Below are 25,798 nucleotides of genomic sequence, written 5' to 3'. Positions count from 1 at the left end.
TCTCACCTATTTGACTTTTTGGCTTTTTTTTGCCTGTGTTTTGAGCTTTGGAGCTATTACGTTGGATTTTTTTTAACTCAGATTTTGAACTTTTAAACTTATCACTTTGGCATTTTTTAAATCTCAAAATTGTTAATCATCAGTGCTACGTTTTTTTTTCTTCCTGGAATTCATTACTGGTGAGAATGAGGTTAATGACAGTTGTATCAATTCATGGTTAAATGTTGTCCCTGTTAGGCTCACAGGTTACACCTAAATTAAGAATTCGGCCCCTGCTGTGATTGAGTTTAACACCCCTGCTTTACACTGTGGCACAAGTATCTTTCATTTATTTAAAATTCTGGAGTGGACAAAAGAAAAGAAAAGTCTTATATGATTACTACTCATTTACTTACTGGAGGGTTGGAAAAATTCTGCTCTCTTGTAAAAAGTTAGACAAGCTCCACATCTCTTGTAATGTGTACATTAAACTTCCAGCAGCCGCTTAGCTTAGCTTGGTATGAAGAGTGGGGGCAGTAGGGAACAGCTAGCTTAGCACTGCTCAAGAGTCCAACAACCAGGCTACCAGACCATCAGTGGCTTACCTGTTTCTGTTTTTCTCACAAAAACAGTTTGTGGCATATAGGGAATTATGTGTTTCAGGAAGTGATTGTGTCTTTTTGTTGAAAAGGAACTCAAACAAGATAAAAGCTGACTTGTGAGATTTAGAGGTGTTGCCTGGCTTGTTTTATTTATTTATGTATTTATTTAACCTCATTTAAGATTGAGCCAGGTAAGCTGCCTCTTCTCCACTCTTGGTTGTAAGCTAATTACTATTGGGTTTTAGCTTGATGACCTATCATTCAACTTCATTAACAAGAATGAGGATTAGGATATCTCAATACAATGCCCAAAAATTTCATGAAAAAAGTTATTCAGCTTGTGGACAAAATTCAAAGGGCCTGGCTATGGCAGCTTCTCAATGTTTGATGCCTGATTCTTTCCTGGAGAAATAAGGTAAAATCCTAACCTATGCCAAACTCTCTCAAAACCTGTTTCTAACATCCTTCAATTGTCCTACTCTAGTCATGCAAACCACAGAGATCTGCCCCTTAAGCTGTGATGATCCCTTATACGCCAATAAACAGGAAGTAGTCTTCGGTGGGTATAAACAGCTACGAATATTGCCATGATATTGGTAGCTTTGGATGCAGTAAAAAAAAAGAACAAAAAATAAAAAGATGAAAGATCATTTGGGTTCTCAAAGTTGGCGTGACAAAATGGCTGAGTGGTGGCCACTACAACATTTTGTAAAATCCCCACAGCTTCTACAGTATGATTGTGAAATTTGGCAGGCTTTGGCATCATTGCTAAACTTGCAAAGCACATGGATTCGCCTGTTTTTGTGTTTCTTACTGGCAAATCCATCTTGCAAAGCTCCCATCTGAACCGCTTGGGCCCAAATAGAAAGTGACAGGACTAATCAGTGGCACAGGGCAGTACTTTCAGGTGCGGCAGAGTCGTGACATATGCAAGCAACGAGAAGAGGCAGGGAAAGTTATGGCGGAAGACATTACCGTGGATGCTGCTAAAGTAAGTTTTCATCAGAACTTGACAACATTTCTTGGTTAAATAATGAACAAAGAACAGCATTGGGTTGTTTTCAAAAACGACAAAAGTCATGTACTGACATGTCTACAGACACCATGTTTCACATTATGCAGCTCTCTATGGACTTCTTGGTAGCAGCGCAAGTCGGTTTAGGACTTTGACGTCACGTCTTTTGTTGCTCTGATTGATGTGACAGACAGAATGTTCATCCAATCACCCTCCGAGTTTTTTTTTCAAAGGCCCTTTCCCAAATGCTGTGTATGAGAGGTTTTCCAGATGGATGTGTGAAACAGATCAATCTGGCGTGTCAGGTTACATCATTGCAGAACTGACCAAAAAGAATCCATTTTACAAATCCACTAGTAAATCTACCATTTCAATTTTTGTTTCAGTAAAGGGCAGAATTTTGTTTTTTGTGGCCTCTTTCTTGGATTAATTCCTCCTACTCTGTGAAAACAACCCACTTCAGATTTTGTGAAGCGCTGGAAAAAAAGTTGAAACCTCAAGAAAACAACTTGGAATGTGCTCGTCATCTTGAAAATACTTGTGATTTAATGTATGGATGCATTTATGCCTCTGTAGCAGATTTACTTTTAGTAACATGTAATGTTGGCATTCCACATAATTGACGTTTAAATCTGGTCATATCTTCACAGCAAATAAAGACTTATGTGGCAGTGCCTGAGGGACCCGCCAGATGTCCAACTGTCCAACAAGGCCATTGTAGCATGTCTAAACATGAACAAACACACAGGTACGCACATGTACAGAAACACACACACACACTGGCTTTGTTTTTGCCCTGTGGGAGACAGACAATCTGTAGAGGGCAAACCCATACCATTATGCAGTATACACAAATGCCCATACACACACAAAAATGGCCTGAAGCCGCTGGTGAGCTTTCACCTTGGGGCCTCTGACCCACATAGGAACATGTGCAGAACACGTTCCACTTTTCCATTTGGCAATGCATCATTAACCCACAGTCTACTGTGGCAGAGGGCTAAGCTGGAGTTTAATCCCTGCTCACCTGAGCTCAATTTGTCATTATTGACAGCCTGGTTCAGTGTGGAGACACACACAACTCTGACACCAAACCTTCACTGTGCTTGTGTCTTTTTCACACCTGCAGTGACTTACAGCGTTCATGTGAATGCTCACACATACATACGGACAAACACAGAGACAGAAACCTGTGCTACATAGTGTTGACTGGTATCAAAGTGTTTTCCAGGGATATTAAGGTGCACAGTGTCTACCATATAGCCACTGTGCCACCTCAGCCTCTGACACACACATATAGTCCTATAGTCCCTCCGTCTGTCTCTCTCCCTCTCTCTCTCTCTCTCTCTCTCTCTCTTTCTCTCTTTTTCAAGCACATGATGGCTCTTTTCTGCTACACTCCAGCTGTATCATTCTCTTATTCCCTCTTCCCACTCTCCGATTTTTCCTCCTCCTCCTCTTTTCTGTTTCTCTCCCGCACATGCATGCAGATGCTCACACACACACTCTCTCTCTTTCTCCTCCGTCTCTTCTCCTCTCCTCGCATCTACAGTCAGCTGTGCAGAGCAGTCTCCCTCAGCAGCCTGTGGATCCCTTCACTTGATTAATTAGCTTTGAAGTGCTGTTGAAGATCATCATATTTAGCTTAGCGACCTAGCAGCAGAGTGCAGACAGATATAGACTCGGCTGGCCGGAGGCTGGCTGCCTGGCAGCGAAACCAAGCTCTCCTCTATCTCTCTCTATTCATACTCAGTGCCGAGGGGGCTTCTCGGTGGCGGAGTGGCGGAAGTGAGGAGCTGGTTTTTTCGCTTTGAAAGAAACGAGAGGGGGCAAAGAGAAGGAAGCAAGGCTGGGACCAAGCAAGGAATGGGAATCCGCTTCAGGAGCAAATCCTTGTAAAGACGGAGACTTAAAGGAGGCAGCGGTCACTGTGCGTCAGCAGCTTCCAACACGCAAAGATTTAAGGTGAGGGTCTTTTTTTAAACCAGTTTGCACTCTGCTTTTTCTTCTGCTTCTCTTCAGGAACTGGTTGCTCCTGAATGTGTTCATCTGACTGTGATTGTGCATCTTTATGACCCACACCAATGAGCCAGAGGTGCAGCACCGTGTGGAGGTTTACTCATAAACTAATGTCTTTTCAAATGCAGTACAGTCACATCAATTTAATTTGAATCAAACCAATGTATTTGCATTAGAATAAAAAAATGTTTTCAAAGCCTCTGATACTATTTTTCAAAGTCGATGGACTCTGCTCATTGACAGTAATGTGAGCATTAGGACATTATGCCCATGCCTAAAACATTTTGAATATATTTTTATGTTTATACATTATATAGACACAGTAATGTCAGTGTGTAGTTGTGTATGAGCAAGCATGTGTGTGTACTGATTAGGGGTTTGTGTCTTTAATTCTCTCTTTGTCAGCACACACATATGCTGTGCAGCACCACTTGTTGGACTGACACAAGTTGACATGTAATATGAATACAGGGAATGAATGCTGGTTTGTGCGTGCATGTGTGTCAGTGAGATAAAGAGTGGGTCTTTTGTTGCCGTGGTGCTACTGTGAAGCTTAAGGATGCACATCACAGTGAGCGACATGGACAGCCACACAAGAGACGATCAGTCATGCCAACCCTTCTGCCAGCTTTGCTTGTTGGATGGATACATAAAAGAAGACTTGAACACTGCATCTGCAACACAAAACCTCCTATTCCAGTGTCTCAGTGTGTTTCTGTATATTTACAATCCACTCATCTTTAGCTTCAACTTGTACAACCTGTTCTCTCTTTACTTGGGATCAATGAAAGCTGTTTCTCTGCTGAAAACCCTTAAAGAAGCAGTCAAGCTCCACCAGCAGAAGCTTGTACTTATATTGTAATAGTGGTATAATGCTGCGATTGTGCCTCCCATGAGGCACAGACAGGCGATAGTGAAGAAAGAGGAGTGAAAACGAGAATATGAACCACTGCATGAATAATTAACATGTTTAAACGCAGTGGGTGTAGTTTGTACTGTTCCTATAATGTGGGTGTGTGCGTGGGTCACAAAACGCAACATTTCAGGAGGAAATCCTTACGTATATATGCTTGGCGATTGCAAAAACAAACTGAAGAAAATCTTTGACCATTTTAACCAGTTGGGGCCATGAACATGTCTCATGTGACTAAAAATAGAAGACTGTGATGATAAAGCTATGACGTGATTAAAGAAAAAAAATGCCATGAGGGGCTTTGTTGCAAGATAATTTAAGTACAAATTTGTGGACACCGTGACAGCACCTGAGGTGATTTTTGCAGGAATGCTGATTTCAAATCCTCTTAAATCCTTTAAATTGGATTGACCGTTATAAAGTACATTCCTAGAGTGTGGGTTGCTTTGCAGATTGGCTAAACTTTTTTAGAGGATATATAAGCATACAAACATTTCTTTAGATCTCACTTCACTGTTGGTGCAGCTGTGTGTTCATCTCAAGTCACAGCTGCCCATATGAAGAAACTGTGCAAAATGAATCTGGCTTCTTGAGCATATAACATCTGAATAGTTGTTTATGCTTAGTGTTCATTTAAAAATGTAAAAAAAAAAAAGAATTCTTATTTCCTTTGCACACAACAAGATGGAATATTTTTTGGTCCTTCAGCTATTTCTGGTACACGATAAAAAGAATGCACGTGAAGTTTCCTCCTCTTCTCTCACCAAAAAAACGACCATTGATTAGAGAAAAGGCTGACATGGCAGCAGAGATTCGCCCTCAGCAATAAAGTCAGTAAGATAATTGTTGTCAAGCTGATGAGCGACCAGGCTCGATATCAGAGAGGAGAACCAATTGGTCGTTGAATGAATAAAATTATAAGAGACGCTGCTGAGGGCTTTTGCTTTATGATTGATAAAATCATAATTTTGAGCTCCAGAGTTCTTGGAAGAATTGCATTTGGTATTTGAGCTGAAAAGAAATAGAGTAGAAAGTGACATTTTGTAACGCCAGTCATTTGCATTTCCCAAAGCCTGGAGCATCTTTTAGTCTGCCTGTCTACTCTTACTTTCTCAGTAACCTCCTCCCATGTTTCTTCTTTTTCTTACTTCAGGGACTAAAGATGTTTTCTTTTTTTTTTCCAACTTCTACCTGTTTTTCCCTCCAATCACTATAATTTCTCACTGCTGAGTCGGCTAGCTTTCACCCCTCCCTCTTTACTTCTGAAGAGTCTCCAAACGTCTGCATCATGACTTTGTGTCTCTCTTATCTCTTTCTGTCAGGCTTTTGTTTTTGATCATCGCTCCTCTGTTTCCACTCTACTTCTCCTCCTTTCAACCTCATTTCCCCTCCATCCGTCGTTTTTGATTGCTTCCCCATCCTCGTGTGTCTGTGTGTGTACCTGCATGTGTGCATATTTGATGCATCATGCAGAATGCATCATTTATTGTGGGCATCTGTATAGCTGGGAAATTTTGTGCATTTGTGTGTAAATTAGTGTGGGGGTGTGCATAAAAATAGATGTTCTTTTCCTTTCTGCCACATTATAAAAGGTTCCTTTTTGTGCCAAAACATTGTTATCTGTTCAGTTGAAAACATGAATCATATGTGCCATCATCGTGGATGAAGTTAATTAATGAATGGATCGGATTACCCACTAGAAGGACCTCATTTAAAAAGTACTTGTTATGTTTGGATAGATGGTGCTTTCCTTGTTTGCTTTGAAAGAAAGGATCACATAGATAGAGGTCCACATATGCGACAGGTAGGAATAATCTTTTTGTAGCAGTGGCAGAATAGCATCGTTATACTGACTGCATGCACAGAATAGGGGAGACTGGGGACAGTTTCAACACTTTTTATATTACTCTCAGCTACTCAGAGACTATTTGGACTAGGCACACCAAACCCTTACATATTAAACTTATATGTGTGTGCTAATTACCCATACCATTTAAAGATGGCTACATATTACATATCAATTACAATATTTATTTGAATAGAGGAATTCAGATGTTGCAGCTGACCCCAAACCTGGGGACAGTTGCAACACAGATCAGGGACATATTAAAAAAAAACATTAAATTTCATTAATTACCTTCTGCTTTTTGTCTCAATAAGTACAGTGTTCCTACAGTATTAAAGTATAATTTAATAAGTTTTGTGTAAATCATAGGCCTACCTTGAGACAATGTGCAAATGTTATCGAAGCTATAAGAAACTCAATATTTCTGTGTGGGTTAAAAAGAATGGAATAATTTGCAATACAAAAAACAGGCATGAAAATCACTCACCTTTCAGCGAAATTTGCCGTTTTGAAAACAAAATAGGTGACCTACGTGAATCGTGTAGATCCGATGAGAAATATGGGGGGGTATGGACAGGACATGGAGGTATACCAGAGATTATCAGTGAACTGCGAACATGTGCATGTGCCTGAAGGGAGCTTTGAATTTGATAAAAACATTCACTCTACAAGCGCAAGAGCATTGAAATATTAGCACGAAGGGCCTCGCATCACCAGTGTTTTCTCTGGAAAGGTAGGGGATACTGCTACCTGATTGGTTTGTGAAGTGTACAAGCAGTTTGCTCATGCAGACCAAAGCATTTGGAAGCTGAAAAGAAGACGCGTCGCCGATTTGGAAAGTGGAATATAGCTAACGTTAGTTGCCTAACTGAATTTGGTGAGTGATGGTTTCCATAATTTCAATATGTTTGGTATATCTAAGTTACCCAGGAACTCTGTTGACATAGGCTTAACGTTAGCTACGGGTAATATATCAGTAGAAGAATTAAAGCGTGCTGAAAGAGGCATCGTGTCATTGCTGCATAACATTAGCTAACATAGCAGGAGAGATAACCAGGGCTTCTAATATTAAACATCAGACATTACAGTTGTTTAATGTTCTCCAAATGGGAACTTCATGCACCAAATATATGTCATCTATTATTTAAACAGACATTTTGATTAATTTTAGAAACACATATGAAGACATTTCCACCATACAGTTTAAAGGAAAATAGAGCAGAGGACAGGAGGTTTGACACTCAACATTCTCTGGTGGAGATTTGTCAGAGTGGATATTAGAAATGTTCTTGTAATATGCTGTAGTTTTTTCTACAAAACAGCCAATTAACAGTATTTTATGAATAGCATATACTTAATATCCATTGAAGAAAATAAAAATCTAAGTGTCTTGACTCTTATGTGACTGTTTCTAACAGTGAAGAATGACACGTATCTCTGTAGTGTGCTGTGTAGGGAGAAGGGCTTTATTAAGAGGAGAGCTGATATTGATCATATTGATGAGGGAAGGTAAAGCATGTGTGTCGTATCATACCCTTTGTACCAAATTTGGCATATAGCTCATAGTTTCAAAACTCCAAAATTGTGGCTAGTGGAAATAAAATGCATCTGAAAATGCATCAGATTGATGCTTTTAAATATGAAATATTCAAAATTTTCTTTCGGGGGAGCATGCCCCCAGACTCCCCTAGAGGGGATTTATCCTTCTCACTTTTTTCACCCCTGACCTGTTTTCATGCCTGAAAAAAAAAAAAGAAAAAAACATTTATTAAACATGTTTTTAGTGAAACAAAATTCAAAATGTTTTAATACTCTATATGATAACAAATAAATTGACTTTTCTCCTGTTTTCACAGGAAAATTTATGTGGCTAGTTTGTAGCCAACAAATACAACAATCATGGCTCATTTTTGCTCAACAAGTTATTTGGGGAATTATTCTGTCCACCATTAGCATTAGTTTCTCAGTGTCTTATAATATGATTGTCTGTTCTTTTCATCATGAGCAATGAAATATATTAATTGTGCCTATTTTGAACTAAAAATCTTCAAAAATACTGTTGTGTGATCTGTTTTGATATGACTAGCCTAATTAGCATGGGGACAGTTGCAACCGTCCCCATGGTATCAGTCATGACAAAACATCATGTGCTAGCTAGCCACACTGACATTGACACATGCTAACCATGTCACTGAATAGTCAACAAAACAATGACTCAAACTTGGTAAGTTTAGATTAATTCATACAAAAGATCAGGACAGTATGACAAATATACAGCTCATGAAAAAGCTACTTTCATACCCCCAAAACAACTTTGTCTTGATACAATCAGGACCAGGTGCTCAATATGGCCTCTCTCTTCTTGGTGGGCAGAGGGTCTAACTGAGCATGTGTAGTGTGAGTGTCAGCACTCTAGCATGTTTCTGATTGGAGAGGCTTGTTGCAACCATCCCTTGTTGCAACTGTCCCCAGTCTCCCCTACTGTATAGCAGGAACACTGTTTCAACAAGTGAAAGCTTCTGTCCAGAGCTTTTAGCAGGTTATTGAACACACTGAATGTAAAACGGATGTCTCTTTGTAAATCCATTATCTACACAACTTATCCCGTTCAGGGTTGCAGGGGGCTGGAGTCAACAAACAAGACCAGCAGTGACAAATTATTTTGATGTATTGTTTTTTATAACTGAAACTGCTATTGCAGGGCAGCCCCCAAAGGAGATGAATTTTTAAAACACTAATTAAAAACCCTGGTTTTTACCTTTTCTGCAGAAAAGATTTTTGGACAATTAAAAGAACACAGAATGTTTTGGTTTTTTTAAGAAAAAAAAAAAACTACCTGACACTGTCCAGGAAATTTCAGCTCCCTACTGGGGGTTGCCAAAATCAACACAAATTAAAGATTTCTTAAAAGAACTTTAAAATCCACTTTAGAGAGCTTTTTCCCAGGCAGAACCACATCAGTGGATGGATGGATGGATGGATGGATGGATGGGTGGATGGATGGATGGATGGATGGATGGATGGATGGATGGATGGATGCTAAGTAGATATGTAAATAGCACCTGCAAAAATAGTGAATGAAAAGAAAACATATTTCTAACCCCAACTCCAAAAAAGTTGGGGCGCTGTCTAAAACGCAAATAAAAACAGAATGCCATGAATTGAAAATCTCATGAGCCCATATTTTATTCACAGTGGAACATAAACAATGTATCACATGTTTTAACAGACATTTCACTGTTTCATGAAAAAAATATAATCTCATTTTGAATTTGATAACAGCAACACATCTCAAAAAAGCAGGGACTGTAGACAAAGTGAGGAGACCAGTTGCTTGAGTTTTGGGAGGGGAATGTTGTCCCGTTCTTGTCTGATGTAGGATTACAGCTGCTTAACAGTCTGGGTCGTCTTTACTGATTGTTTTTTTTCTATGAAGGGCAGATGTTCTTTATTGGTGACAGGTCTGGGCTGCAGGCAGGCCAGTTCAGTACCAGGGCTCTTCTACTGTGAAGTCATGCTGTTGTGATGGTGTGTGCGGTATGTGGTTTAGCATTGTCTTGCTAATATACACAAGGCCTTCCCTGAGATGTTGTCTGGATGGAATCGTATGTTGCTCTGAAACCTTTTTATGCTTTTTAGCATTGATAGTGCCTTTCCAGATGTGTAAGCTGCCCACAGGCACTGTAGGCAGCTGAATGATCCTTCTCCTCTTTAGTCTGCAGGACACTGTGTCTGTGGTTTCCTAAAAGAATTTCAGATTTTAATTTAAATGACCACAGGACAGTTTTCCATGTTTATATGTCCATTTTAAATGAACTTTGGCCCAGAGACATCATAGTATTTCTGGATCTTGTTCACTTAAGGCTTCTTTGCATGATACAGCTTATATTTCTGGATGGCATGGTGAACTGTGTTGAAGGACAATAATTTCTGAAAGTGTTCCTGAGCTCATGCAGGGATTTCCAGTACCTAATATTGCCTGTGTTTATTGCAGTGCCACCTGAGGGCCCAAATATCATGAGCATTCAGCCTCGTCTGTTGTGCACAGAAATTTCTCCATGTTCTCTAAATCTTTTAATGATATTTTGTACTATGGCAAACTATTCAAAGTCTTTGCAATTTGTGAGTCAGTGGGCTATGAAACCTTCACCCAAAGATTTACATAAAGCCTGGAGGTGAAGAAAAAGAGATTACTACTGTATTTACACTCTGGTCTCGTCTTGAATTCAGATGACTGTTTAATGGCTCACTTTAGTCAGCAGACAAGAACAAAGCTAGTAAATGCTTTGAAAATCAAGGTCTCATTCAGCAGTCTTTCTTTACTAATAAGTCAATCTCAGTCTTCTCTACAGACATGTCAGCAAGATTGTATTTATTTATTCAAAAAGAAGATGTGAATTGTATTTGTAATCATTAAAACTGTTTGCTTATGGTTCACATTTCCATTACCCTTAATCCCATCTTAATAAGCCTTGTATGTTTGCATGTACTTGTTCTCTTATAATTCTTTCTGATGTCAGGTTCAGTATTTTGGTTTTTGCTAAACATCAACTTGTTTCTTTCTTACTGCATAAGTTTTGTCCTGTTACACGACACAGAAAATTAAACTAAAGATGTGCAACCACTCTTTGACTCCACAGATGATTGGCAGTCAGCTGACAGCACAAAGGAGGCCAATGAGGACTCTTTCGGAAGACCAAAGCCTACAGAAGACCAGCACCTACATCGTTCCCTGCTTCCTCTTTGTGGAGGTGAGTGCTCCAAACAAAAAAGAAGCTCTGTGGTTTCTTGCAATGCTTATCATTCTGAGTCTTTGCCTGATCTGACAGGTCTCATTTAAATTGGCTTATTTTTTGCTGTTGGAAGTTTTGAGCATATTTCAGCTAACATAACTTTTATCTGAAGTGGAAAATGCATAAAACTGCACCAAAACTGTGGGCGATCCCCTGTGCTAATGCAGCATTGATGTGCATAAAAGTGGGTAGAAATGAAGAATGAGCTATAAACTCTCCAGGTGGAAATTCTGAATCACTCAGAGCAAACTGATGGGCACATTAGAGAAAACAGTCTTCTCCAGCTCCTCATCCAGTCCTCCTACATCTCTTTCTTCCAGTCATTCATTTCTTCATTTCATGTTTCTCACGGCAGATTAACAATAAAGAATGTCAGCTGGGAAATATCATGAATTAGGCCTGGTTTCAATTCACTGATTCCCCAAAGTAGTGATTGATTGAATCGTCACAGACAGGGTAATTTCCCTCAGATCATGAAATCACTTGATGATAAGATGCAGCAGGAGGTCTTCTCACAACAAAGGCCCTCTCAAGTGACCTTTTTGCTCCTAATCCTGATTCCTTCACTTCCGCTCCTCTACCCTTCCCACAGCTCGTCCTCTCTTGCTGTAATCCCTAAATGACCTGCTGGAGCGCTCGTGGCCTCGGCTGCATTTCTTAATTAATTGGCCTAATTAAGAAAGGAAACCCAATTAGCCTGCGCCACTGCCAACACACTCAGAGCCTTCAGGTCCTCTGAGCTACAACAAGCAGAGCCGACTGAGCTGAATATGCTGTTTTTTTCATAGCATTCAAATGCAGCCTTTGCCTTTGAACTGACTGAAAAAACATCTGATGCGTCATTCTGTACAAGCTAAAATGCTGGGAGTGAAAGTTAAAAGTTGTTGAGTCAAATTGTGCTGTAGAACAGTGACGAGATAAGTCAGAAATTCTGGTTTTGCAACAGTAGCTTCCAGGCAAACACAAGACTTGAAGAAAATTATGGACGTCTGTTCCAGAGACTCAGGCAATTTTAGAAAACAGACACTTTTTTTAAAGGTTTGTCTCATCCAGAGTTAGCATGGTATAAAAAAAAGTTTATACTGTGAATACCAGGTGTTGGAAAAACTGACTCACAGCAGAGTAGCAAGTATAATAACTTCTACAATCCAGAATGAATAAAAAATTTTCAAAAATCAATATTTTTTCAACATAATTTCTTTCTTTTTTTGAGTTTGGCTCAGCTGCTGTAGTTTTCCTCTGTGCATCCCCTGCAGCTTTCTTGGTAAATTGATGCAACAAGGAGTGTGCCTACTAGGGCTGAACGATTTGAGAAAAAAAATCTTTTTGAGATTTTTTTCCCCAAAATTGCGATTGCGATTTAATATGCAATTACTATTAGGTTCCTCACCTTATGTTTTATTTAACAAATATAAGTAATAAATTATTCAATATTATAACCAACACAATATAAGATAAATTAAACTAGGGATGAAAGATTTGAAAAACAACATGTAATTGCAATTTGGCTCATATAGCAAATTTTATATTGACTGCTACACTGAAAGGGTGATAATTTTTTAAAAGTTATTCTCATTTTGATTAAGAAAAACATATACACAAACTGGAAAAGTAGGATTTTAGTAAACGATTCTGGAAAAACACTTGTATGTATGAATAATGTGTAGAGCATAAAATCTCTGCTGCAAAAAATTGCATCAAATTGGTACTTTAACATATTTCAGATTAAAAAAATATTGCTTTCTCTGCATTTTGAAAATTGCAGCAGGCCATATTGCTATTTAATCTAATTTGCGATTGATTGCCCAGCCCTAGCGCCTACCCTGACTGCCAACCTGCACAGCTAACATTGGCAGTGCGAGCTCTTAGCGTTTGTAATGTACAGCTGTGTCTGACATGCTGCCTGTACTGTCTCTGTGAGAAATTCCTTCTCATTTACTTAAAGAGAAGCGTAAGGGCACACTTTGGATTCTGCAGTCACCCAGGTAAGAGCAAGCCTGACCCAGCATAAGCAGTGCGTAAGGTCTGCTGAATTAAAATAAAGCACTTCGGGAATGAGTAAAAGCCTTAACTCACTTCCTATGCCACCACATACAGTTTAAATTAGTGAAACTTCAGCCAACAACTGCTGACAGCTAACTATAGACAATAAAAATAAAAACATCCATTGTCAGTTTCATTTCAGAGATCTGCGGTTTTACGATGTTATCATCAATGCAGGCTTTAGATTTATGATCATGTCATTTTTTTCACTAGCTATGATAAATACTTAGCAGACTTAATTTTACAAAATTAATTGATTAAAATATTGTACAATTAAAGATAATAGATTACTGCTATCAGCTGGCAAAAAAGTAAAAAAATAGAACAGCTGTGTTATCTTGATCTTATTGTATTGGGCTTTTTAATGTTAAATAAGAATTTGCAGCTTCTTTGTCCGCAACAGACAGGATCAGATCCTGAAATAAGAACCTCTTTTGAATAAATAGGGCATATATTGTGAAATCAAATTGCTATAAATCAGATTGTGAGATATTGAAAGATTTACACACCTAGTGTGAACTCTATTCAGCAGCAGCATATTTCTTAAGAGCACTTGCAGAAGCATATCCAGTAGTCTGAATCTCCTGAAGGAATTCGATCAGCCTCACTCCTTTTTCCTTTGTGCTCATTCACTCATTCACAAGGACCTCTTGAGAGTGAGCAGTATTTTTTGCATCTGCTACTTGTACCTTGTCCAGCACATGAATAGTATCCTCTCAAACCCTCCTTGGTTACAGCTGCATCTCTTTTTAGCACAAATATCCCCAAATCCCTGCAGGTTTGCATTCAATCTTTATCTTGCTTTCAGTTTTTGCATTGTTCCTTTGAATTGGCTCATTTTCAGCATCCCCTTGAGGACTTATTATAATGATTTTTCAGCTTTCTAGTTTTTTAAGTGTGCCTATAATATTTCAAGGCCTATATCTGTCAGTACTGCTCCTCCTCTTCCTCTAGTATTCTCTTTGGCGGTCTTCTGAGTGCTGCCCAGTCACTCTTTTCATGCAGATCCTCTACATCATTCCTCTCCAGCACTCATTCCCTTGTGTAATTGCATCTTTTGCACCATGGATCCCTCCTTTATTCCCCTTTTACTTGCAAAGCCTCATCTCTTCCTCCTACTCAAAAAGCCTATCTGTTGTTCCAAAGACCACCATTCACCCAATTTTTTTCCTCTACACTTCTCCACGGCGTCATGTTTTCTCTTGGGTCCCTGTCTCTGCTTTTTCATCTTTTTCAGATTTCTCCACTTGTTTCTGGTCACTGCTTCCTTGATTCTGCTCTTTCTCATAGAAGGAACTTCTTGTCCTCAAGCTCACCTCATTTCACAGACAGGAGGGTGTCATTAATGTCTGCATTTCTCAGTAGAAGGTGATTTTTCTTTGCATTTATCACCTTGTTTTCCCTGTGCTCTGGAGGTGTAGCTATTGTTTCTGTGTTGTGCCACCACAGCCGGAGGTGGGCTGATGTAAATCCACTTTGACTTTAATCACTGCATATGCAGCCAGAATGAATCTGTGTACACTGCTGTAGTTTAATAAGGGGCATTTTTGAATTCATTTCCCCCTACTTTTGCTTGTGTTCTCACTGGAGCAGCTTGCTGTAGCATAGCACCCCCCGGAGGGCACTCGCTCCTTTGTTGTTACATTAGCATCTCATTAGCTATTTCTTCTCAATTCAAATACTCAGTCTTTCACTCAGCCACTGTAGCTGCTGATCCAGTTGCTGATGCCCGCTCTCTTTTTACCTCAGAATTTCTCTCCATGTGTCTCGCTGTCTGTTTCCTCTTCCTTTATATCCTTTTTTTTTTTTTTTTTTAGAGATGCCGCTAAATCAGTTTTTCCTTTACATTTCTCAACTCCAATACCTAGAATGAAGTTATGGACACAAGATAGCCCTGTCATGAACAGCACCAAAGATAGGACTCAAATGCAAGACTCAAGACAAGAGGACAGTTCCAAAAAACACTGTTTAATCACAAGTCGGGTTCGGCACACAAATAGGCAGTCAGAGGTATCCAAAAACGTGAGGTGAAAGGCAAGGTCAATAAACAAACAGGGTCAGATTACACTTGATAACGCGACTAGAAAAAGAGTGCTGGAACGTGACTGTGAGGTTCAACGAACTGATGATGAGCCAGAGACAAGAGGTAAAATACAAGAGGGAATGGGGAGTGATTGGACACAGGTGTGGGAAGGCACAATCAGGAGCAGGTGCACACATGACAGGGGAAGGGACAGGACACAAATCTGAAACAGAGACAGGGGTGAGTGATCTTCAAAATAAAACAGGAAATACAAGACATGAAACATAAGGAATAAACAGATACTTAACCGACATGACAACCCCTGTCATGTAACTTCCTAAAGACATCAACATTCAGATAACTTTTCAGTTTACACTTCTTAAAACAATTCCTGAAATACCCGAAGATCTTTTCTTTGAAAAATAGAGATAGAGATCAGGTCTAACTTTGCTCATAACTGCAAAAGCTTTGTTTTTCTAAATGTAATTATTTTTGGTGACTGTGATGCACTATTCACTCATGTAAACATTTTGGCTCAAATCGATTTGAAATGCGACTCATAAATCACTGTAAATATGTCGGTAAAGGTGACAGATGCCAGGATGTCTAGTAAACACAGCTGCCACTGGATTACCGAAACCAGTTATTGTTGAAACCTTTTTAAATATTTATGTAAATTGCACTAAACCCACAGCAGGGTGATAACACCACTTCAGCACTCGTCACACATCATGGCAGTTCACCCCACAAAACACCGAGCAGACTAGGATTCGCTATAAACATGATGAACAACATGATATGCATGACACATGAGATAAAACATGATATGCAGTGCACAATACATAATGCAGAATACACCATATACAATTTCAAATACAACACATGATACATGACACAGTACACATTATATATATAATACCCAATGTACAATACCAGGTGCATGATATACAGTGCCATGAAAAAGTATTTGTCCCCTTTCTGATTCCTGATTATTTTGCATATTTATCACAATTAAGTGTTTCAGATCATCAAACCAAATTTATTTTCTCACAAAGATAACCCAAGTAAACACAAAAAGCAGTTTCTAAATGATGATTTTATTTATTAGGGAAAAAAAATACAAACCTATCTGGCCCAGTGTTAAAAGGTAATTGTAAAAAGAACCCTGCATGATCAGACAAGTTCATCTTGTTGGGCTGGTATTTGTATCTTTCATATATATATATTGAACTAAAAAACTCACTATCTGCATTTTGAGTAATTTGAGTTTATAAAACTCACCAAGAAGCCGCCATGTTTTGGTCCACGCTGGCACGCAGTGCTGCGGCACTCCTCGCCGTTCCTATGCAGTAACAGCAGACAGAGAAGCGGCACATCTCATGCACGGAGAATTTTAAGATTTGAGGTCTCTTCTATTTTTTGTTTACACCACCAACAGTTATTGGTGAAACTAGACAGAAAATTGATATATACAGAGCCATATTTACCTAGTTGTAGCAAGTATTTAATTCCACATCATTAGAATATGTTTGAAATCTGTTTCTTGATAACCCAGATGAATGCCACAAGCCAAAATGCATGTTTAAAAAAGTTGTTCCCCAAACTTCTGCTATTTCTGAAGGTTTCTGTTTCCACAGGGTTCAGGTAAAGATAAACAAAGTACGAAAGTACTTCCGTTTTGCGCTTTTCAAAGTAAAAGCCCACTAGCATTTCTATGTAGAAACTCCTTTCCCATGTACATAATGCTTTTATTTTGAAAAAATTCCCGCATGCTTCCACTATACACTGATGGCTTTGACAGCAGGGAGACAATGCTAACATGCAGCAAACTCGTGTGTGATATAGAAGCTGTTATGCAGGCGTCTACCTCCTGCAGCAACAACTACAAGCAGCAAAACCGTTTAAAAAACGGTTACTGCATAGGAACGGCGAGGAGCGCTGTGGCACTGTAACGTCACCGTGCCAGCGCAGACCAAAACATGGCGGCTTCCTGGTGAGTTTTATAAACTCAAATTACTCAAAATAGATATGAGTTTTTTAGTTCAGTATACATATGAGAGATACAAATATCTATCTAACAAGATGAACTTGTCTGATCATGCAGGGTTCTTTTTAAGGTCACACCACAGCATCTCAATTGGATTTAAGTCCAAGTGACTTTGACTTGGCCACTCCAAAACCTTAATTGTGTTTTTTTTTTGTTTGTTTGTTTGTTTGTTTTGTTTTGTTTTGTTTTTTGCCATTCAGAGGTGGACTTGCTGGTATAATTTGGGTTGTTGTCCTGCTGCATAACCCAAGAGTGCTTGAGCTTGAGGGTACAAAATGATGGCCAGATGTTCACCATCACACTGCTGCCGCCATGTTCGACTGTTGGCATGTTGTTCTTTGTATCAAATGCTGTTTTTTTTTTACACCAGATGTAACGGGCCGCACACCTTCCAAAAAGTTCAACTTTTGTCTCGTCAGTCCACAGAATATTTCTCCAAAAGTCTTGGGGATCATCAGCATGTTTTTTGGCAAATGTCAGATGAGCCTTTGTGTTCTTTTTTGTCCGTAGTGGATTTGGCCTTTGAACTCTTCCATGATGCTATTTTTGCCCAGTGACCTTCTTATGGTTGAGTCATGAACACTGACCTTAACTAAGGTTTTCGTTCTGGGTTCTTTTGTACCCTCCTGGATGAGTTGTCATTGCACTCTTGGAGTAATTTTGGTTGGCCGACCACTCCTGGGAAGATTCAACACCTTTCTCAGTTTTCTCCATTTGTGGATAATGGCTCTGACTGTAGTTTGCTAGAGTCCCAGAGCCTTGAAAATGGCTTTGTAACCTTTTCCAGACTGATGGATTTCAATCACTTTGTTTCTCATCTGTTCTTGGATTTCTTTGGATTGTGACATGATTCGTTTCTTTTTGAGATCTTGTAGCCTACTTCACTTTGTCTGGTGGTAATCAGGCCTGGGTGTGGCCAGTGAAATTAAACTCAGCTTTCCAAGAACTGTGGTTAATCACAGTTACGCTAACTCATGATCTAACACGGGGGCAATTACTTTTTCACAAAGGGTCAGATAGGTTTGTTTTTTTCCCCTTAATAAATAAAATCATCACCATTTAGAAACTGCATTTTGTATTAACTTGGGTTGTCTTTGTGAAATATTAAAATCTGTTTGATGATCCGAAACATTTAAGCGTGATAAATATGCAAAAAAATCAGGAATCAGAAAGGGGGCAAATACCTTTTCAGGACACTGTATATATATGATATGATATATAACCTATGTTACCCAATACGTCATACCAGATACATAATTAACATTACATGATTCCCTGTACACATTGAAACATATCCAGTACCATATTTCAGGTAGTTCTGTAAGCAAATACTTGAACAACTCTAGTTAATTGGGACACACGATATTTGATTTTTGTTGATATCCAATCTGCTGATATTTACAAACTAATTTCAACCGATAGCAATATTGATACCATTGTATAAATGTAGTGCAAACCTAAATCTTTGGTCCAAATACTTCCGCTTACGTAGGTCTGTTTGTTCTAAAACTCCACAAACTTATTTGTACATACAGTTCATAGGCGGATATTTGCAGCTGAAATATCAGAAGTTTTAATATATCATGCCAACAATTTTGTGCATCCCTACTAATTAATTTGCATGGCAATGACCTTTTTTCCCCCATCCCTGGGCAGTGGTGTAGCCAGACTTTTTTGACTGGACTGACCCAACTGTGGAAGTGACTCATGAAAGAGAGGCCTGAAGGAAGGGAGTACAAATAGAACAATGAATAACATTTATTTACCCTGTCTGATTTCATCTCACAAATCTAATTAAACAGCTAACACTGAAGTATCATACATATGTTTTTGTGTATTTATATTTTTTCACTTTTAACAGTAACCAACAGAGTGACAGCATAGGCTGGAAGTCCTCTTAGCTTCATTATTAATGACTTTAAAATGTCAGAATTTACCATTTCAGGTACTTATTAAAGCAGATGTGCCATGTTAAGAAAGCAACAAGCACACAGCTACACAGACTGCCTCCGACAAAGTACATCAGTCATAGTTTTGAATTTTGGGGGTGACTAATCCCATTTGTTAGGGCCACCCCCTGGATACACCCTTGTTTCTGAGTCAGCACTGCTGTTCATCCCTAATATATTCTCCTGGTTTCCACTTTCCAGTTTCTTCCATCTTCCTTTTACTCGTCTTTTCTTGTCATCCTTTTCTTCTGTTACTTGCTTAATAACTTAGATCAGCCCTTTTTACTTCATTTAGGAAGCTTGATTTCATACAGTTTAACTCAGAGCTGCATGATATAGAAACAACATGATAGAGACCAGATAAGAAGTTGTCCTCTTTTTCTCCGTGGATGTCTCGCTCCTCTGTCTTGTTTTCTCTCTGCATTGCTGCTGTCTCTTCTGTCACACTGCGAACCCAACACAAGAGACCAGTCTGGTGCTGGAGCTTCAAAGGACCCTCTTTAAAAAGTCATTTTGATACTGCTGATTCCTGACTGGCTTCAGACACAGGCCGGGTGGGAGGAGTGTTACGAGTCAGTGTGAGCCAGGCCTACTGTGAAAATCTGTACTGAAGCTGAGTTTCAAAGAACCCTGAGCAGACTACAAGTGGACTCTTTGAGTGGATCTCACTGGGCAGACAACATGCAGACAGCAGCGAGTTGTGTTGTATGAGCTGCAGTAATAGTAAAACACGATCATTGTTAATATTAACTATAACTGGACACTCTGTAGCTACTAAATCATGGCATCTAGCCTGCAATGTGCATTCTTGCTGCCCAGCTTTTCTGTTTGCCCTCCACTGCCAGCTTGTGGTAGTGTATCCTCCTCCTCTCTGCTCCCTCCTCCCCATGCCTCATTGGCTGTGTCCTCTCGTGGCACAGTGAGCTCTGTAAAGTACACGGACTGCTGAGCACAGGGCCACATAATGTTTCAGGTCTACGGCCCATGCTGCCTCTGATGACACTCTAAGGTGTAGGTTCACGTCTGCTCGCATCTCTCATTTTCTCCTAGTTTCGCTGAGATGACCTTATTTGTGCCTGTTCAGGAGTTTCTGCCACATCAGATACATTTCCCCTCACTTATTTTTGTTTTGTACAACACGATGTTGCACATAGGCTTCTGTCTCATTTCAGGATGTATTCATTTGAAGCAGCTATAAGACATTTGGAGGGATGTGGCATTTTTTCTGTTCATCAAACTGAAACATGAAGTATCAGACAAATCAAAAAAAGCTGGGATTCACTTTATACGTCAAACATTCACACACATTCTCAAAATACAAAATTCATGAAAATAAAGCAAATTTGACCTTGAGGTCAGTTTACAAGGTGCTGCTTCTGCCTACTGCGAAAGATTTGCATAGTACTCCTCTGTGCTTTAGACAGAGTGGAATTGAATCTACAGTATACATAGCCTCAAGCAATGTAATTCAATCTGTTCAGGCTGTAATTTTAAAAAAGACAGAAAAATGCAGAATTTTAAAAGAAGTGAGCATTCTAGAGCTTGGGTTCATCCCTTATGAGCAAACTTACAATGTCCAGTGATGAAAATAATGCCGATATGGAAGTGTAAATGGCTACAGTTCCATATGTGTCACTTGAGGCTGAATCCTGAAGTCCCAGAAGCCATCCACGTTAAAATGCCCAATTTAAAACAGAAGTAAATATGTTTGTAGCCTTGTTAAAAACCCATTTTGGTCTAAAAAACCTTATTCTTTTATTTGCACACATTGTATTAGGAGTTTTATATAGATAACTAATTTGTTTCCATTATTTTAAGGCTTAGAGGTATAGGTAATTTAAGCCTGGTTTGTGCTTCTCTGTGAGATTTTTTTGTGTTCCTGGTCTTGTCACCACATTTGATTTTGTTTTTGTTTTTTTTTTTTTAGATTTATTTGGAGGCCTTTTATACCTTTACTTACAGAGGACAGCGGATAGAGTCAGAGACAGAGATAAGAGTGGGGAGTGAGGTGCAGGGAAAGAAGCCACCGACCAGACTTGAACCAAGGCCGCCTGCGCACATGGGGGCGCATCCTAACCACTGGGCCATTTGCACCCCATCACCACATTTACTGCTTGTCTGCTTGCCTGTCTTCATATAACCGTGGCAACTGAAACCAAGTGCATTATGTTGTAAGAGAGCTGATAAATACTTAGCAGCAGTTGATTTTGCTGGAATTATTGCAAAGAAGAAAAGAGAAGAGACAGTGATGGAAAGTACAGCCGCTGTATCAGTGGAGGCAGATGATGCTCTTGCTCTTGTTAGGCCACTCAGAGAGGCACGAATGAAGAAAAGCATGTGATATTTTCAGATATTGCCAATAAGTTGTGACTTGTGCTGTCTGCAGCCATTGCTCTCTCTAGAGTACACGCCTGTAAATAGCACCCAGAGACTGGCAGTCACCAGTGCTATCCAGCAGACTAATCACAAGGCTTGCAGTCTGCATTAATTTTGACACATAGTTACATTACTGAGAAGGTGCACTTGGGCCTTTGTGTAAGGTTCAGGGCTATGTAAACACTGCCATGTAGCATACATCAGTTTTAAGGTTTATGCAATTCACAGGCGGGCATATTGTGGCTATTTGCCTTTAGACTTGAGGTCTTCCTTCGGGTGTGAGGTCTGTTAGCCTGTTTTTAGGTTAATGAAAAGTTAGTTTGAGACACTTACCCCTTCATAACATCAAGCGGATCAGACCCTGTCTGGCAGAGCATGCAACACAACTTCTGGTACAGGCTCTTGCAATATCATGCACTGACTTCTGCAATCCATTACTTGCAGGTCTATGTATGGACATTTAGACCTCTGCAGATGATCCAGAACACAGCAGCACGTCACACCACTGTTCATCTCTCTACACTGGCTTCAAGTGTCAGCTTGCATCAAATCTAATCATTGCTTACAGAGCAATAACTAAAACTTGGAAAACTGGAATCCCTTATCCAGGTCTTTACTATTCACTCACTATGCTTGACCAGTGAAAGGTGCCTGGTACTTCCATCACATCAAGGCTTTAAGTCACTAGCTCGACCCTTCTTCTTTGTTGACCCTTGACTGTGGAATAAATTACCCAACTCCATTCGAACTGCAGAGTCTCTTTTTACTTTCAAGAGAAAGCTAAAGACCCAGCTCTTTAGAGAACACTCTGCACGCCTCTCACGTGACGCAGCTGTGAACAACTCATGGGTAACCAATCAGATCATTAGTTTGTAGATGGTCTACAGAGGCTATAAATTCCAGCTCTGGCTCCAGTAACTTCAGAGCTGAAGGGGAGGTGAAAAGTCTTCAAGAACCTCAATCAAGTCGTAATTGCTGAATTGACGAAGATTTGGATAACCATGGCCTGGATTAATGAGAACCTACAAGGACACTATGCACTTAGCTAGACTTTTTTCTGCTGCTGTCCCTGGTGGTAGACTGAGTCTCCCTTCAAAAGTTAATGTTTGTTGAAGTACTCTATTTGTTAAATGATGTCTTAGCAAAAAAAATACCATGTCAGACACACAGCATAAAATACTATTTTACATGTTACTGAAACTCTCATAATAATACTGGCACTTCCCTGTTTTTCAGGTCACATGCACACCTACTCGCATTCCTCTTTTGGGGAAATGAACTCTGGTCCATTTCCCTGGATAGTCTGGCTCGTTGGAGTGGTGTGAAAGCTCATTCGAACTCTGGTGCAGACCAATCAAGTGAACTCTCGTCCGCTTAGATTGTTTTCCCACCTGATCGTCTGGGGGACTTTGTTCAGTTCAGGGCTGTAGTTGCAAGATTGTTGCACTTTCATATGGTTTGTTTCACTTTTACATTTCACTCAGTGAAACGAACCAAACCTGTTGGATAATGTTGAGCAATTATAGGTCTGTGGTACTATTGTCCCAAACAAACAGCAATGAAGAAGAAAAGAAGACATAGAAGAATACTAAACTAGAAATGGGTTTTTCACCACATAATCAATGAAGCAACATCAAATTTATGCTGTCTTGGGAATTCTTTGGTGTCATTATGAGTAATCAGTGAGGCATGTTGTTTGTTATATGAGATGAATGAATCAGTACTGAAGAAGAAGGTGAGCCAGAATGAGGGCCCAAATCAATGGTATGTAAACCCTATTTGTTAAGATCAGTTGTTTCTCCTCACAGGCATATTCTTACCTTACCTGCAGAGCACAACACCCTCGGCCCACCTTGAGTTGCTTGTTGACTACACATCTCTGAGTACAGACAGCTTCTGCTCTTTTTTTCCTGCTATTTGTGCATGTATAAAGAGAGCAGAGCACAAGTTGCTCCAAAAGAGAACAGCACTTTGAATGCATCAGTCCTACAGTTCCTCTCTTTTACTTCACTCATACTCCCTGCTGGGTTTTATGCTGCCTCAGTACATCTTCTACCTCCCAGTAACACATTTGTTGCATGTGTTTACCCTTTATGGAGAATATTTCATGCCTGCACCAAGACTGAGACCCCCCAAACGAACTGTTCTTAAGCACAAAATTCGCTCACTTTAGCTTCTTTTTTTATACAAACCTTACATGTACTAACACCTCCACATCAGAATAAATCAGACCTAAAAGTAGCCCAGCTTCTGTTAATGTAGAGCATAAAGACATTTCCCAAAACTAGTGATTATCTTTTTTTTTTTGTCGTTTATCCTCTTCATGAATATTTGAACATTTTAATTATCAGGTTAAGGAAACAGTAAAAGTAGGTTAAACATGTTTCCTGCTGCTGAACCTTGTAGTAACTTATCCTACTGATTGATTCTTCAGCGTTGGTTTTCTTGCTCATCTTCTGAAAATGCTCGCACACTTTTTATGTGCCCAATTTTTTCTTCAACCCACGCGCACACACAAACACACACTTGCATAAAGATGCTCTAGCTGCTCATTTTCACATTATTCTTTCCCTCGTTTCCTCCTCATTATCTCTGAGACTCCATGAATAGCAGCTGCCCGCCTGTCTGCTGCACTTGGATTTCTCAGCACTCTGGGTGGATGTTTGAAACACTTGTTAGCTGCCTACTACCCACCTGTTATTACCTGAGGGGGGAGGGGAGAACTGAGAGACCCTGTATATCACCGTATAGGTTCGCACCGTCTGTGAACACAGAATATAGTAGCTGCGTAACTAGAACAGCTGAGAGGCCATATTATCCCATCAGAAATAGAACCCTGCTGCTGTAGTAGGACTGTAAAATAAGAAATAGCTCATTTGAGATACAGTCTTGTCCCTTGCTCTTGCTTCTCTCTGTGCTACATGCAATTCAGAAATGCAGGCTGATTTTTGCTGCATGCTGCTCTGAACGAGGTCAGCCAAATAAATTGTACCAGAGGAGTCTCACTCTAAAATCAAGACATTCAAAATGTATGAAATTGGCACCCTTTCTGGCTCAGGGACAGATCACATCAAAGTCAAACTTGTTCATCAAATTGCTCCCTTTCCTATACTGAAAAAAAGATATTAAAAAATGTAATAATTTTTAACATTTCTTGTAAATAAGGATTTGTATCAGACAGTAGTTTTTTGCTAATTAATCAACATTAAAATTAGGTTTATGAGAGTAAGTAGAGAGCTTTGGATGTTGCAATGCATGCAAGTTGTTTTTTTGTTCAGTGAGCATGCATCTGCCTTAGTTCTTCTGGTGTGTGGGCATGCCTGCTTGCTTAAGGACTGGGGATTTTGTAGAATTACTGTATGTGGTTGTTGCTCCAAAGAGAGAGAGAGAAGAGATGAAAGAATGAGACGGAAGAAGCAAGTTATACAGCGTGGATGCAGAGAGTGAGAGTGCATGTGAGCAAGCAGATAGAGAGTTTTTGACAGCGTGGATGATTGAGAGACATGCGTGTAAATGCAGCATGAAGGGGGAAGCCAGAAAGGGCGTGGGTTTGGAGATGATTGAGGGAAGATGTTATGTGACAAGTAATTGAAAGGGGGAAAAGGGATGAGTTTAAGATAAACAAGGCATGGTGATTTAATATCAGAGAAACTAAAGAGGCAAAAGAAGAACAGAGAAGGGGAGAGGAGGAAAGGCAAGATGAATGCCCGCTTTGATCATCTTCCTTTCCCTTGTTCCCTCTTTGTATTTTACCTTTCTCTCCACTTCACCCCTCTCGTATATCCTCATTTACTCTCTCTCGCTCCCTCATCCTTGTTGTTTTTTCTTTTTTTCTGTTGCCTTCCTCCGTTTTATTTCCCAGAGGCACACTCTGCTCTGCCCAGGCGCATTCTGTGATATACTAATGTCTCATTAACTCTTTTATCCATCTGTTTATCTTCCTCCACTTTCCCTCTGCTGCCTCTCCCAGTCCTCTCTTTAAGGCTTTACCTCCTCCGGCTTGTCCACTCTTTTTCTATCAGCCTCCTCATATATCTTGCATTCGGCTCGCTCATTGTTGTAATGCAGTTTGGTGACACCAGGCGGCAGTCAAGTCCATTTGTTTGCTCAATGTCAGTGTTGATTTGATGATCTGCCCTTGAAGGAGAATTTTCTGGGGTTTTTTGCTGTCATTTACATGTGATTTATGCAGA

The 25,798-nt window shown here is 39.7% G+C and overlaps 1 protein-coding gene across 3 annotated transcripts in view; it reads left to right on the top strand.

The window, feature by feature from the left end:
• The first annotated feature begins 3,455 nt into the window (after nt 1-3,455).
• LOC121508722 (phospholipid phosphatase-related protein type 5-like) overlaps nt 3,456-25,798 on the top strand; it is an 80,376-nt gene continuing 58,033 nt past the window's right edge. For all 3 annotated transcript variants that reach the window (XR_005991816.1, XM_041785759.1, XM_041785760.1), the window contains exons 1-2: nt 3,456-3,561; nt 11,015-11,125. Coding sequence is in view for 2 of the 3 variants with exons in the window: in XM_041785759.1 (XP_041641693.1) it covers nt 11,015-11,125 (111 nt within the window). In the remaining variant the exon portion in view is untranslated. The remainder of the gene's footprint in view (nt 3,562-11,014; nt 11,126-25,798) is intronic.

Source organism: Cheilinus undulatus, linkage group 4 (genome assembly GCF_018320785.1).
Source record: "Cheilinus undulatus linkage group 4, ASM1832078v1, whole genome shotgun sequence".
Taxonomy (NCBI): Eukaryota; Metazoa; Chordata; class Actinopteri; order Labriformes; family Labridae; genus Cheilinus; species Cheilinus undulatus.
The sequence above is the reverse complement of the archived record's forward strand: the minus strand, read 5'-3'. Positions and strand labels throughout refer to the sequence as shown.